The sequence below is a fragment of the Hippopotamus amphibius genome, chromosome 17 (assembly GCF_030028045.1).
Source record: "Hippopotamus amphibius kiboko isolate mHipAmp2 chromosome 17, mHipAmp2.hap2, whole genome shotgun sequence".
Classification (NCBI taxonomy): Eukaryota; Metazoa; Chordata; class Mammalia; order Artiodactyla; family Hippopotamidae; genus Hippopotamus; species Hippopotamus amphibius.
The window spans coordinates 43,230,948-43,244,858 of NC_080202.1; the positions used below are offsets into that span (position 1 = coordinate 43,230,948).

The 13,911-nt window shown below is 40.0% G+C and overlaps 1 protein-coding gene across 2 annotated transcripts in view; it reads left to right on the forward strand.

The window, feature by feature from the left end:
• LOC130839744 (leucine-rich repeat-containing protein 37A3-like) overlaps positions 1 to 13,911 on the forward strand; it is a 198,706-nt gene that overhangs the window by 13,533 nt on the left and 171,262 nt on the right. For both annotated transcript variants that reach the window (XM_057714120.1, XM_057714121.1), the window contains exons 4-6: positions 7,445 to 7,563; positions 9,638 to 11,439; positions 11,816 to 11,920. In XM_057714120.1, coding sequence (XP_057570103.1) covers positions 7,445 to 7,563; positions 9,638 to 11,439; positions 11,816 to 11,920 — 2,026 coding nt within the window. The remainder of the gene's footprint in view (positions 1 to 7,444; positions 7,564 to 9,637; positions 11,440 to 11,815; positions 11,921 to 13,911) is intronic.

The window sequence follows — 13,911 nt, forward strand, 5'->3', positions numbered from 1 at the left end:
CCCCTGCACAGGATTCTTAACCATTGTGGCACTGGGAAGCCCTATGCTTAAGCTTTTAAAGAAACTTTTAAAGGAACCTATTTTCCACAGTGGTTTGATCATTTTACACCTCTACCAGCAGTATATGAGAGTGTATGCATTTTCTTTACATTTTGGCCAGTTCTTGCTATGCTCAGTATTTTTGATTTTAGGCAGTTTAATAGGTGTGTAGTGGTATCTCACTGTTGCATCCCTGATGATTCATCATGTCAGACATTTTCCCATATGCTTATTTTCCATCTGTATATCTTTAAATCTTTTGTCTATATTTTTTCTGGAGTTTTGAGGGGTCTTTATATATTCTTGAAACTAGTTCTTTATCCAGTATGTCAGTTGGTATTTTCTCCCATTCTGGGACTCATCTTTTCTTTGTCTCAGGAGAGTCTTTTGCAGGGCAGAAATTCTCTATTTTGATGATGTCTAATTTATCCATTTTTTTCATTTATTGATTATGCATTTGGCCTTATATCTAAGAAATCTTGCCTAACTCAAAGTCATAAAATTTTTCTCCTGTTTTCTTCTAGAAATTTTATAGTTTTAGGCTTTACATTTAGATCTTGAGTTCATTTCTGTACATGGTGTGGATTGAAGTTCATTTTTTTCCCCCTTGTGGATATTCAGTTGTTCCACCATCATGTGTTGAAAAGACTGTCGTTTCTATACTTAAATGCCTTTGAACCTGAAAGTTAGTTGTCCACATTGCTCTACTTCGGATCTTTCTATGTGTCCCTTTCATCTTTTTGTCTATCTTTACACTAATATCACAGTGTCTTCAAAGTGTAGCTTCATAAGCCTTGAAATCAGGTAGTATTAGTTCTTCAAGTTTGTTCTGTTTCAAAGTTGTTTTCATTATTCTAAATTTTATTTCCATATGAATTTTAGAATTAGCTTTTCAATTTCTGTAGAAAAGCCTACTGGAATTTTGGTCTATAAATCAATTTGGGGAGAACTGACGTTTTAACAATATTGAATCTTCAGATCCATAAATACATCATATCTCCATTTAATTAGGCCTTCCTTAATTGCCCCCAGCACTATTTTCCAGTTTCCAGTGTGCAAGTCTTTTACATCTTTTGTCAGATTTATCCTAAATATTATGTATGTTTGGTGCTATTATAAGTGGTATTTTAAAACTTTAATCTCTGATTGTTTGTTGAGACAAATTAATCTTTTTGTATGTTGATCTTGTACCCTGCAGACTTGATAAAGTTCCAGTAGCATTTTTGTAGATTCTGTCAGGTTTTCTACATAATCATGTTATCTGCAAATAAAGATAGTTTTACTTCTTCCTTTCCATTCTGAATATCTCTTTTCTTTTTGTTGCCCTGTTGCAGTGGCTAGAACCTTCAGTGCAATATCAAATCGAAGTAATGAGAGCAGTCATCCTTGCCTTTGTCCTGGTCTTGGAGAGAAAGCACTTTGCCTTTCACCATTAAATATGATGTTAGGTTTTCTGTAGAAGTCATTTATCAAGTTGAGGTAGTCTCCTTCCATTGCCAGTCTACTGAGGGCTGTTTTTTGCTTTAATCAGGAATGGATGTTAGATTTTGTCATATTTTCCCTATATCTGTTGCAACGATTATGTGATTTTTCTTGTTTAGTGTATTAACTTGGGTAAATTGATTTTCAAATATTAAACCAACCTTACATTCTTGAGATAAACCCCACTTGGTCATGATATATTATCTTTGTGTATATTATGGGATTTGATATGCTAAAATTTTGTTAAGAATGTTCACCTCTGTGTTCATGAGAGATATTGGTGTATACTTTTGTGTTCTTATAATGTCATTGTCTAATTTTGATATGGTGAAAGTTGGCCTTATAAATGAGTTGGGAAGTATTCTCTTCTCTTCAACTTTCTGGTAGAGGTTGTGTAGAATTGGCATTATTTTATTCCTTAAATGTCTGGTAGAATTCATCAGTTAAGCCACATGGACTTGAAGCTTTCTTTGTCCGAAGGTTTTAAACTGCACATCCAATTTCATTAACAGTGCTGTTTAAGTCACATCTTTATTTTTGAGGAAACTTCAGCAGTGCATGTCTTTCAAAGAATTTGTCCATTTCATCTTGAATTTATTGGTATAAGGAATCCTGTGATATTCTCTTATTATCCTCTTAATATCTGTAGTATTTTTTTCTTTGCCATTTTACTCATTTCTACTTTGATGTTTATTGTGTTCTTTCTTCTCTTACTCTGTGATTAATTCGCTCTCCTTTTTCTAGTTGAAGGTGGAAGGTGAGGAAGCTGAGGTTGGCATTAGCAACATCCCACATGTTGACATATTATGTTTTCAGTTTCAATCAGTTCAAAATAGTTTCTGATTTCCATCTTGATTTCTTCTTTGACCATAAAGTTACTTAGAAGTGTGTTGTTTAGTTTCCAAATATTTGGAGATTTTTTGGATTTGTTAATTTCTAATTTTATTCCTTTGTGGTCAGGGACATATACTGAATGACTAAAATCCTTTTAAATTCATTGAGACTTGTTTTATAGCCAATAAATTCTGGGAATAGACAAGAATATGATCTATTTTGGTAAATGTTATGTGTTCACTTAATACAAAATATGTATACTGCTGATTTGGGTGGAGTGTTCTATAAATGTCAATTAGGTCAAGTGGGTTGATAGTGTTGTTCAAGTCTTCTCATCCTTACTGATATTTTACCTACTTGTTCTATCAGTTGTGAGAGAGGAACATTGAACTCCCTAACTATAATTGTAGATTTTTTTTGTTTCTCCATGCCACTCTCACTTTTCCTTCATAAATTTTGAAGCTGCATTATCAGGTGGACAATTTTTTAGATTATGTCTTCTTCATTAATTGACCTTTCTATCATCATGAAATAACACTCGCTATCCTTGGTAATATTCTTTGCTTTGACATTGATTTCTCTTAAACTAATATATCCCACTCCAGCTTTCTTTTGATTAGTATTAGCATAGAATAGTTTTTTCTATCCTGTTAACCTGTTATTTTCCTATTGAAGATATATATTTGGCTTTTGCTTTTTTATCTAGTGTGACAGCTCTTCTAATTAGGGTGATTAGATCATTTACATTTACTGCAATTTTTGATATGATTACATTTAAATCTACTGTCTTGCCATTTGTTTTCTATTTGTCTCATCTATGCCTTATTCCTTTTTCCCTTTTCTTCCTGCTTTTGGATTGAGTACATTTTATTATTTTATTTTATTTCCTTTGCTAATTGGTTATAACTCAGATTTTGTTATTTTAGTGGCTGCTTTATGGTTTATAGTGTCCATCTTTAACTTATCACAGTCTATCCTCAAATGATATACAGTTTCTGAGTAATATAGGAGCCTTACAATAGTGTACTTCCATTTCTCCCCTCCGGGACTTTGTGCTATTTTTTTCATATCTTTTGCTTTTACTTATGTCATAAACAGCACACTATATTATGGTTTTTTGTTTAAATGATGAATTATCTTTTAAAGAGATTTAAATAATAAGAAAAAACTTATAGGGACTTCCCTGGTGATGCAATGGTTAAGAATTTGGCTGCCAATGCAGGGCACACAGGTTCCATCCCTGGTCCAGGAGGATCCCTGTGGAGCATAGATGCTGTGGAGGAACTATGCCCATGTGCCACAACTACTGAGTCTGTGCTCTAGAGCCCGTGGGCCGCAACTACTGAGGCCCACGCCCTAGAGCCTGTGCTCTGCAACAAGAGAAGGCACCACACTGAGAAGGCCTCGCACTGCCAACAAAGATCCAATACAGCCAAAAAATAATAAAGTTCTCTTTAAGAAAAAGAAAAGACAATGGGTTCAAGTCTCAAAAGAAAAAAAAAGATAAAAGAAAAGACATATATTTACCTATGTCATTACCAATTCCAGGGTTCTTTTTTAAAATTTTTTATTTAGTTAGTTTATTTTTTATTTTTATTTGCTGCAGTGGGTCTTCATTGCTGCACATGGACTTTCTCTAGTTGTGGCCAGTGGAGAATGCTCTTCATTGCAGTGGGCAGGTTTCTAACTGCAGTGGTTTCTCTTGTTGTGCAGCACAGGCTCCAGGTGCACAGGCTTCAGTAGTTGTGGTATGCAGGCTCATTAATTGTGCCCTGCAGGCTTTAGAGAGCAGGCTTAGTAGTTATGGCACATGGGCTTAGTTGCTCCACAGCATGTGGCATCTTCCTGGACCATGGATCAAACTCGTGTCCTCTGCATTGGCAGGTGGATTCTTAAGGACTGTGCCACCAGGGAAATCCCAATTCCAGTGCTTTTATTCTTTTGTACATCCATATTTCAATGTTATTATTTTTCCTTCTGCTTAAAAATACTTCTTTGAGCATTTCTTAGAGTGGAAGTCTACCAGTGATTAATTCTTTCAGCTTTTGTATGTCTGAGATAGTCTTTATTTCGCTTTTGTTTTGAAAGATCTGGGTATAGCATTCCAGCTTGATAGAATTCAATTCACTGCTTTAAAGATGTTATCCCACTGAGTTCTCGTTTACATTGTTTCCAACAAGAAGTCTGCTGTCATTGTTATCTTTGTTCCTCTGTATGTAGTGTATAGTTTTTTCCTCTGTCTGCTTTTAAATTTGTTTGTTTCTTGCTGGTTTTCAGTAATTTGAGTATTATTTGTACCTTGGTGTAGTTTTGTCCATGTTTCTTATGCTTAAAGTCCATTGATCTTCTTGACTTTGTGGGTTTATACTGTTTACCAATATGGGAAATTTTTGCCTATTATTTCTTCAAATTTTTGTATTTCTCCTCTCCTTCATGGACTCTAAGTACACATATATTAGACCACTTGAAATCGTTGCACAACTCACTGATGCTCTATTCATTTTTGTTGGTGTTCTGTTTCATTACTCTCTGTGCATCATTTTGGATACTTCCTATTGCTATGCCTTAATGTTCACTAACCCTGTCTTCTGCACTGTCTAATCTGTCATTAACCTCATCCAGTGTCTTTTGCATTTAGACATTGTTTTCAATCTCTAGAAGCTCAATTTCGGTCTGCTTTACATCTTCCATGTCTCTTTAGTCTGGGTTTTTTAACATATGAAGTACAGTTATAGTAACTGTTTTTCATAGATAATAACTTTTTAAATGTTCTGTTTTGTGAAATGTAACATCTGTAGAGATTATGGGTTCGTTTTGATTGATTGCCTTTTCTCCTCAATAGGGGTCATATTTTCCTGCTTCTTTGCGTGCTTGGTAATTTTTCATATGATCCCAGATATTGTGAATTTTAGTTGATTGTGTGCTATATATTTTTATATCCCTATAAAATGCTTGGGCTTTGTTTCGGGTGAAATTAGGTTATTCAAAACAATTTTATTCTTTGAGGTCTAGCTTTTAAGATCTGTTGGGCAGGACTCCAAGTAGCCTTTAGTGTAGCGCTCATTATTTGCAGCTACTGAGGCAAGTGCTTTCTGAGTATCATGAGGTTTTCCAGTCTGACTTGTAGGAACAGGTACTATTCCCAACCTGGTGTGAGATCCAGTTATTCTTATTATTAATCCTTTCATATGGTTCTTCTCCTGGCATCAAGGAATTCCTCACATGGATGCACTGACCAATACTTTGTTGAGTACTCAAGAGATCCCTCTGCATATCTCGAGAGTTCTTTGTCCACTTCTTTTGTCTCCAGTACTTTGCTTTGTGAACTCTAGTCACCTTGGTTCTCCCAGACTCTCAGCTCCATTTCCTCGGTCAGGGAGTCCGTCAGTCTTTGCCTGGGCTTCTTTCCCCTGTACCATGACCTGGAAACTCTCCTAAAGAAGGAAGCTAAGCTGGACTTCCCCGATGGCACAGTGGTTAAGAATCCGCCTGCCAGTGCAGGGGACACAGGTTTGAGCCCTGATCAGGGAAGATCCTACTTGCCGCGGAGCAACTGAACCTGTGCTCCACAACTACTGAAGCCCGTGCACCTAGAACCCATGTTCCACAACAAGAAAAGCCACCATAATGAGAAGCCCCGCACTTCAACAACGAGTAGCCCGTCCTTGCCACAACTAGAGAATAGCCCGCACAGCGACAAAGACCTAAACGCAGCCCCAAATAAAAAGTAAATAAAAATAAATAAAAGTATAAGAAGTAAGCCAGGGCAGTCTTAGGGATCGCTTTATTTCCCATCTCTTGGAGATCATGGAACTTTATTGCCTGAGGTCCAGGTTCTTGAAAACTTGTTTCCTATATTTTGTGCCATATTTTCACACTTTCAGGCGGGAGGTTAAACTGGTGCTTGTTACTTCATCTTGGCCAGAAGCCAATAACATTCTTTAAGTCTGTTTTGTTTTGATACAGGGTCCAATCAAAGATTAGGCATTGCAGGTCATGTCTCTGATTCCATTAATCTAGATATTTCCCTGCTATTTCTTCTTTTTGGTCTTTTATGACATTGGCATTTTTGAAGAGCCTAAGCCACTTGTCTTATAAATTGCCCCACAGTCTGGATTTGTGTTTCCTCATTAGATCCAAAGGAAACATTGTGGGAAAGAATACTACATAGGCGATGTGTCCTTCCTACTTCAACACTTCAGGTGGCCCACTGCTAAGTTTGATCACTTGGTTCAGGTGGTATCTTCCATATCTCTCCATTGTAAAGTTATTTTTCCTCTTGGTAATTGATAAATAATATGTGGGGTGATACTTTGGGATCAGTGAAGATCCTACTTTCAAACAACTTCACCCAGCTGGGCATCAGTGATAATCCTTCTCTGAATCAATTATTACACTGGTAGTTGCAAAATGACACTTTCTTAATTCTGTCATTCCTTCTGCATTTATTAGCTGACATTCTTCTATAAAGAAGAGCTCCCCTTCTTTTCCTTTTGAGTGTCATTATGGACTCGTGCTCTTCTTTAAATTAATTGCATTATACCTTATTGTAATGATAATGTTATTCTTTAGAATGTTCCAGTTGTCCAGATTTGGCCAGTGTGATCTCTGTTATTGTTTCACCACACAATGATTTTTTGTTCCTAGAATACTTTCTGATATATTTACTACTCACAAATAGGAATTGAGAAAGGGACTCCAGAAGGTGGGGACTCATTCAGACTCTTCTTAGAAGTCTGCCTTCTTCCTGTGTACTCTCAACCCAAAGTGAGGCTTTCAGGATGGAAGGAGATACTTCTGAATTAAACTACGGATCAATGTCACCCAATTCTAATCCCTGTTCCCTTTTTTCTAGGCATACCATACCTACTGCCATCCTAATCCTTCTGTTGGGCACCTCTCTCCTCCTCTATATTTCTTTGCACTAGTCAAGAGCAGCAATTGGACAACCGGTCCCTCTCCAATTCTCCAGTCCAGATGCCCCAAGAACTCCTTTTGGCACTGGTCTGTGGTGGCCTTGGCCTGCCTCTCCTACCTACTCAAGTAACTGCTTTACCACAAATTTAATTATCTGTGTTTCCATGTATAGGATCTTACCCAGCCGCATGGCCTGCTGCCTCTGCCAATTTAAAAATACAGTTGAAGTTGTCTGTAAGACAGTCAAGCTGCGTTGCGATGGTGAATGCCTGACAAATGCCGCACCTTGTGGTGAGCCTCAATTGCCTGATGATAATTTTTCTATGTTTAATTTAATTTAATTTTTAAAATTTTAGTTTTACTAAATGAGGATACATTTTAAAATTAATGATGTAATTACATTATTTTTCTTCAGTAATTCAGAGTTCCAGCTCCCTAAGATTCTAAGAACTACTCCCTTGCTAAAAATCGTATTCTTGGTTACATTATTAAGCTAATAATAGCTCAGTTACAGTGTTAGTTTAAGAATGTAAGTGATTTGTGTACATACAGGAACAAGAAAAAGGAATGGAAGGGGGAAGGGAATTAACATTAATGGCCACATATCCTAAACTGTGCTCTCTGCAAATGAGAACTCATTCATATATAGTGCATCACAGTTTGTAAACTGATTTTATATACATTAGGTCTCGAGTACCCTTTGTCTTATAAGCCAGGTGTAAATATATTTTTGTTTATTTGGTTTGTTTTTGCAATTTCATGAAAGAGTATAAGTGATGCTGTTTTATGTCCTATTTGGGGCCTGAGAGTTTCTGGTTCCATAAGCAGAAGCAGCTACCTAGCCCTCCTAATGGATGGGAGAGCTGTCCAGCTCTGAATTTATGCTTACACTGTCCAGCTCTCGACTAGCTCTGAATCTCAAGCTTTTCTATCCACAAAACACTCAGGTGCTTTCAGCTATTTTTCTATGTATTAGATTTATTGGCACTAACTTGATGACTTCCAAAATGTGCTTTCATGCCCAGATACCTTGAATACAGCTCTCTTTCAATGATCTAGAGCACATCATAAGTAACAACACTTTGCTACTTAGTAAAGACTATATTGCAGATTTTTCAAGACAGGTGTTTTGGGGGCGGCCACACTACACAGCTTGCAGGATGTTAGTTCCCCTACCAGGGATTGAACCCGGGCCACAGCAGTGAAAGTGCCAGGTCCTAACCATTAGACAGCCATGGAATTCCCCCAAACAACTTTTTTTTTTACCAATTATATTACTCCTTTCTCGCCCAAAGTGGGCAGAAAAGGCATTTTTAATCTTTTACAGGTGAGGAACAACGAGAGCAGAGGTGTTAAGTGCTATGACCCGTGTTCCCAGATCTCCTGTCCCCAGTGTGGGGCTCTCTGCAAGCCCATGTTCCTCCTTTCTCATGACTCTCCACTGCTTCTTTGACCCTCACCATCACCACCAAATATATTTTTAATCCTTTTGGATGAGAAGCCCAGCTACACAATGGTACACATTACCTTCACACAGTCAGAAGCTTTGCATGGTTCCCAAGTAAAGCTCGCAATATTAGAAGTGAAATGAAATGAAAGCAAAGTAGGCATCTGACTGAAGTTGCTTTTTCCCTTCTGCATTTTAGGATCTCAAGTTTTACTGCATTGATTTGTTGACCATTCCACATTGGCATAGACTCTGGAAAATCTCTTAAGTTATACCTCAGGTCCCTGCCCAAATTTTAGCAAAGAGCCAGGGTAGACATAGTGTGTTTTTCTATATAGAGCCTTCTGTTATGGGGGCTGGGACATACAGAAGCAGGGACTGAGCAAAGGCTTCAGTGGGTGGGTGGAAAAGGGCTTGTCATGATGAAGACCTGTTAGCAGCAGCTGTTGTCACAGTCATCTGTGAAAGCAGCAGGAACACAAGCACACTGAAGAGGTGGAGAGAGGAACCTCACACTCCTCTGCATCTGAGGCAGGACAGGATGGGGTATGTGAACGTGGAGAGTCACAGCAGATCTGCAGAGCGCCCAGCTGAGTAGGGGAATATTTGTCTTCCAGTCTTGGCTTTTCTTGAGTCCTGGGCAGTTGGCCTCTGTCCACCAGTGGAGTAATCCTAAATACAGTTACTATATTTCATGCTTTGGAATTTTCCCAGTAGATAGCCACTTCTTCAAAAGATACTTTTTTCACCTTTTGTGGTTGCCAATCATAGTCTTAAGTTTGGGTTTCCTTTTCTCCTAAGTGGCCCTCAGATGTTGACTGATTCCTAATCTATTGGATGGGATACATGTCTGTGAACTGACAAAAAGCTGTCCCAACCGTCTTCAGTTATCAAAACCAGTCTCTTCTTTTTTGACAGATGAAGAAGCATCTCTAGGGAATGCAGAAGGATCGTTCATGAAGGTGTTACAAGCCCGGAAGAAGAACAACAGCACCGAGCTGACTATTGAGCCAGAGAGGGCATCCTCAGACCAAAGTGCTGTCAGCTTGTCAACCTTCATGAATGAGCAGCTGGACTCGAATGCTGAAAGTGATGTTATCGGTGCACTAAACTACATACTGCCTTATTTCTCAGAGGGAAATCTACGAGATGTGGAATCAACATTATTACCAGTCATTCAGCTTCTTTTTCCAAATGTACAAGATGCAGATACGCTGCTGGGCCATTTGAAAAACAATATAAGGAACCCTTCCATCAACCCTATACCCAACAATTCAGCTGATAAAAATAAATTGAGGAAAGTCTATTTTCTGGAAAATTTGTTAGATGCAGAAATTCAAGAACAAAGTGATGAGATTAAAAAGAAAGAAAAAACTGCCATGCTCATACATTCCAAACCTTTAGGTCCCAAATTGAAGCACCAAATCTTTCAAAAGAAATTGGAAACTGCCGAACCACAGGAAAACAGCCTAGCAAAGACTGAGAGTGTAGGGGAAAGGCTGCTGAGAGGGAACAGCATCCTCAAGGACCCAAGGGGCATAAAGAAAAGGCACTTCAAAGCAGTGGGAGATGAGAGCGTCAGGAGGAAACAGAATGCCCAGCCATTTGTGGAGAACACTGCCAGAGAAAGAAGTCTCACGAGCCCATCCCCAGCAGAGCTGGAACAGCTTCACATGGTGCAGAGGCCCCAGGAGTTAGTGGGAAACTCCTTCACCACAGAGCCTGCATTCATAAAGGAAGATAAGGCAGCAGCCTCTTCTTTCCTGAAACAGTATTCAAGGGGCAGGCTTTCTGGCTCCATCCCTCCAAACTCCCCATCTCAGGTTAAAAAGAAATCAAAAGACTTACCCTCCACTATTGCTGTTTTAGAAGATGCATATGCTAGAGTTATAAATCTGAAGACTTCTCAACTAATCTCACATTCCGGGAAAAAATACATCTTCCATAAAATTCAGTCTGGTCTGGTCCAGAGAAGACCCAAAGCCGAATTGCGTGGAAAGTTCACAGAGAAAGGTTCTCCCAGTAGAATGATGCTTGTGAGGCGTCCTTTCTCAGCAGTGAGAAGCCTCATAAATTCCCCTCCAAGAGAGGCTTTTTCATCTTCAGGAGAACTGACTTCTCAAGAAAATCCTTTTCCAGAATTATTTTCTCTTGCAGACCCTTCTACAGAGAAGCCTACTCCAGAAAGCAATACTGCACAAAATGTCTTTGAAGAAATTACAAACTCTATTCTGCCAGGAGGAACCGGCCCTGGAATCACTGCCCATAAGAGTGTCCCCACGGCACATTCTGCTGTTGCTGCAGACAACTTTATCCCAACTGTTCAACACACCAACGAAGCACAGTGGGAGGACCACAGCGTGGGCACTGAATTATCCTCTAAGCCCCCAGGCTCCACGTTCCCAGCACTCACATCCCCGGGTGATCAATTTGAAGCTCAGCTAAACCAGCAGCTATCATCCCTCATCCCCAACAATAATGTGAGAGGGCTCATTTCTCATGTTACCCGGACTTTGAAAATGGACTGCTTGGAGACCCACGTGCAGCTGGCCTGTGCCAAGCTCATCTCCAGCACAGGCCTCCTGATGAAGCTCCTCAGTGAGCAGCAACAAGTAAAGGCATCGAAGGCAGAATGGGATACGGACCCGTGGAAAACCGAGAACTATATCAGTGAGAGCGCAGGAGCCCAGGGTGAACAGAAGGAGCAGGAGCCCAGTGAGGTGAGGATGAGCCCTGAAACACGGGAGCTGCACGTGTACTCAGTGTAGGACGTGCCATTAAAGTGCCCAAGCAGGAATCCCAGGGGCTCCTAGTCTGTATCTTGTTTCAGCCATGAACCTGGCTAAGACAGTGATCTCCCCCTTGGCTCATGTAGAGAATGTGCCACTACTCCTAGGGTAGACGAGAAGAGGACATAACACACAGATAAATAAATGGTAGAAGAAAATGCTAATGAGAAGATGAATACCATTAAATTTGGCTTGTTCTTCTAGAAGCTTCTGGCCTGAAAGGATTGAGTTTTATAGTAATTTAAGGATAGTTCGCTTTCATCTTTTCAATCTTCTTGTTTTAAAAAAATGTTATTTATTATTTTAGCTCACAAAAGAAGTCCCAGGATACAACTATAACAAGAAACTCATCCTGGCAATATGTGTAACTGGAGCAGTGATGACTTTCATTATCATTTTCTGTCTCATTCAGGTAAGGACAATAATTAATTCAGATTCAGATTCCTGCATATCCTTTGCGCAGACTCACCAATTTTTTCATTTATTTATTTATATTTATTTATTTATTATTTATTTATTGCCTGTGTTAGGTATTCGTTGCTGCACACAGGCTTTCTCTAGTTGTGGCGAGTGTGGACTACTCTTCATTGTGGTACGCAGGCTGCTCGTTGTGGTCGTTTCTCTTGTTACATAGCACAGGCTCTAGGCATGTGGGCTTCAGCAGTTGTGGCACATGGGCTCAATCATTGTGGAGCATGGGCTTAGTTGCTCCATAGCACATGGTATCTTCCTGGGGTAGGCATCAAACCCGTGTCTCCTGCATTGGCAGGTGGATTCTTAACCATTGCGCCACCTAGGAAGTCCCCAATTTTTAATATTTTGTCCATGTTCTTTATATCCTCTCTGTTTCCCTCTATATCTCTATGTAGGTATGTAGAAGCAGTAAATCGTTTTCCTAAACCATTTCAGAAAGTTACAAAAAAAAAATTTCATATTCAGAACCCACAAACTGAAAATCAAAGCCGCCTTTCCACCTGATTCTCACTTGATCGTTCTCTTCAGTCGCTAGGACTGAGATACAGTTTGTTGTTTTACTTAAAAGTATATTCCCAGGATTTATTTTTTCTTGCAGGGGGTGGGGCATCTGCGTTGCATCTTCACTGCGGTGCGCAGGCTTCTCGTTGCACAGGCTTCTCTTGTTGCAGAGCACGGGCTCTAGGCGCACCGGCTCATTAGTTGTGGCACACGTGCATAGTTGCTCCGCAGCATGTGGGATCTTCCTGGAGCAGGGAACGAGGGATTGAACCCGTGTCCCCTGCAGTATCAGGCGGGTTCTTCTTCACTGGGCCACCAGGGAAGCTCCCCCAGGATCTTTAAAGGAACTCCTCTCCTGGGAGATCTTTCTGGAATTGGATCCTAATACCAAGCCATTAGACTATTTTGACAAGTTGAGTTGATAAGAAGGCCAGAGTTGACATGATAGTAAAATTCCTTCAACTCAAAAAGCTATGTTGATTTGATGTCCTCCCCAGTCACTCTCATTCTACCATTGCTTTCTTTCCTTGTTGGCTGAAGTGATGAGAGGTATATAATCTCCACCCTCAGGGAGCTATCGGTCCCCCTGGCAGGGCTGAAAGCACATGGTTAAAAGATAAAAGTGTGGTCTTGTCAACTCTTTAGATTCACTTAGCAGCTTTCTTCTCTGGTGTGTTAGGCTTGTGTAGCTGGGTTCCATTACAACATTGCAAGGAACATCCAGCAGCAGGCTCCCCAAAGTATGTCCTATTTACGGTAGCCTGTCCCTGGAGCCAGCCTGCTTACCTTCTGTTCACTTACATAATGAGTTATTACTTTTCCCAACAGGCACTTGCTAACCGCATCAAAAGAGTGATTTTCAACAGCTGCCAATCTTGATTCTGCCCTACCAATCCAACCTACTTTATTTGCCTTTTCTACTGTCGTGGCTGCCCTCCATTCCAGCCTAAGCAGCTCACTATATGCTAGTTACACCATACCCATTCCTACGTTTGTCTGTGCCTCTGCCCATCGAAAATCCTTTATTTTGCTTTGCCTGTGGAAGTCCTATGAACCTCTCAAAAGCCAACTCAAGTTCATCTTTCTTTGTACAGCCTTCCCTGAATACTCCAGCTCTCCTGACCCTAGTCCTGTGAGGTTTGTCACCATTTCTTAGGGGCCATAGCAAAGCAGTCCCCTCCCCTCAGAACTCACAAAAGTGGTAAACAGGTTTTTAAGAGGTGGTTCCCCAAGAGAGAAACACCAGGGTCAGCACAGCATGGACAGAGCAGAGATGTGTGAGGACCAATGGCTCCCTGGCCTATCAGACTTGAATAAAACCTGACATGACGTATGAACTGCTAAAGAGAAACGTGTCTGTCTGCAGGAGGGCTGGTCAGCAGTGAAAGCATAGAAAAGGTGAGGCGAGCCCAACACGGGTGGTGCCCA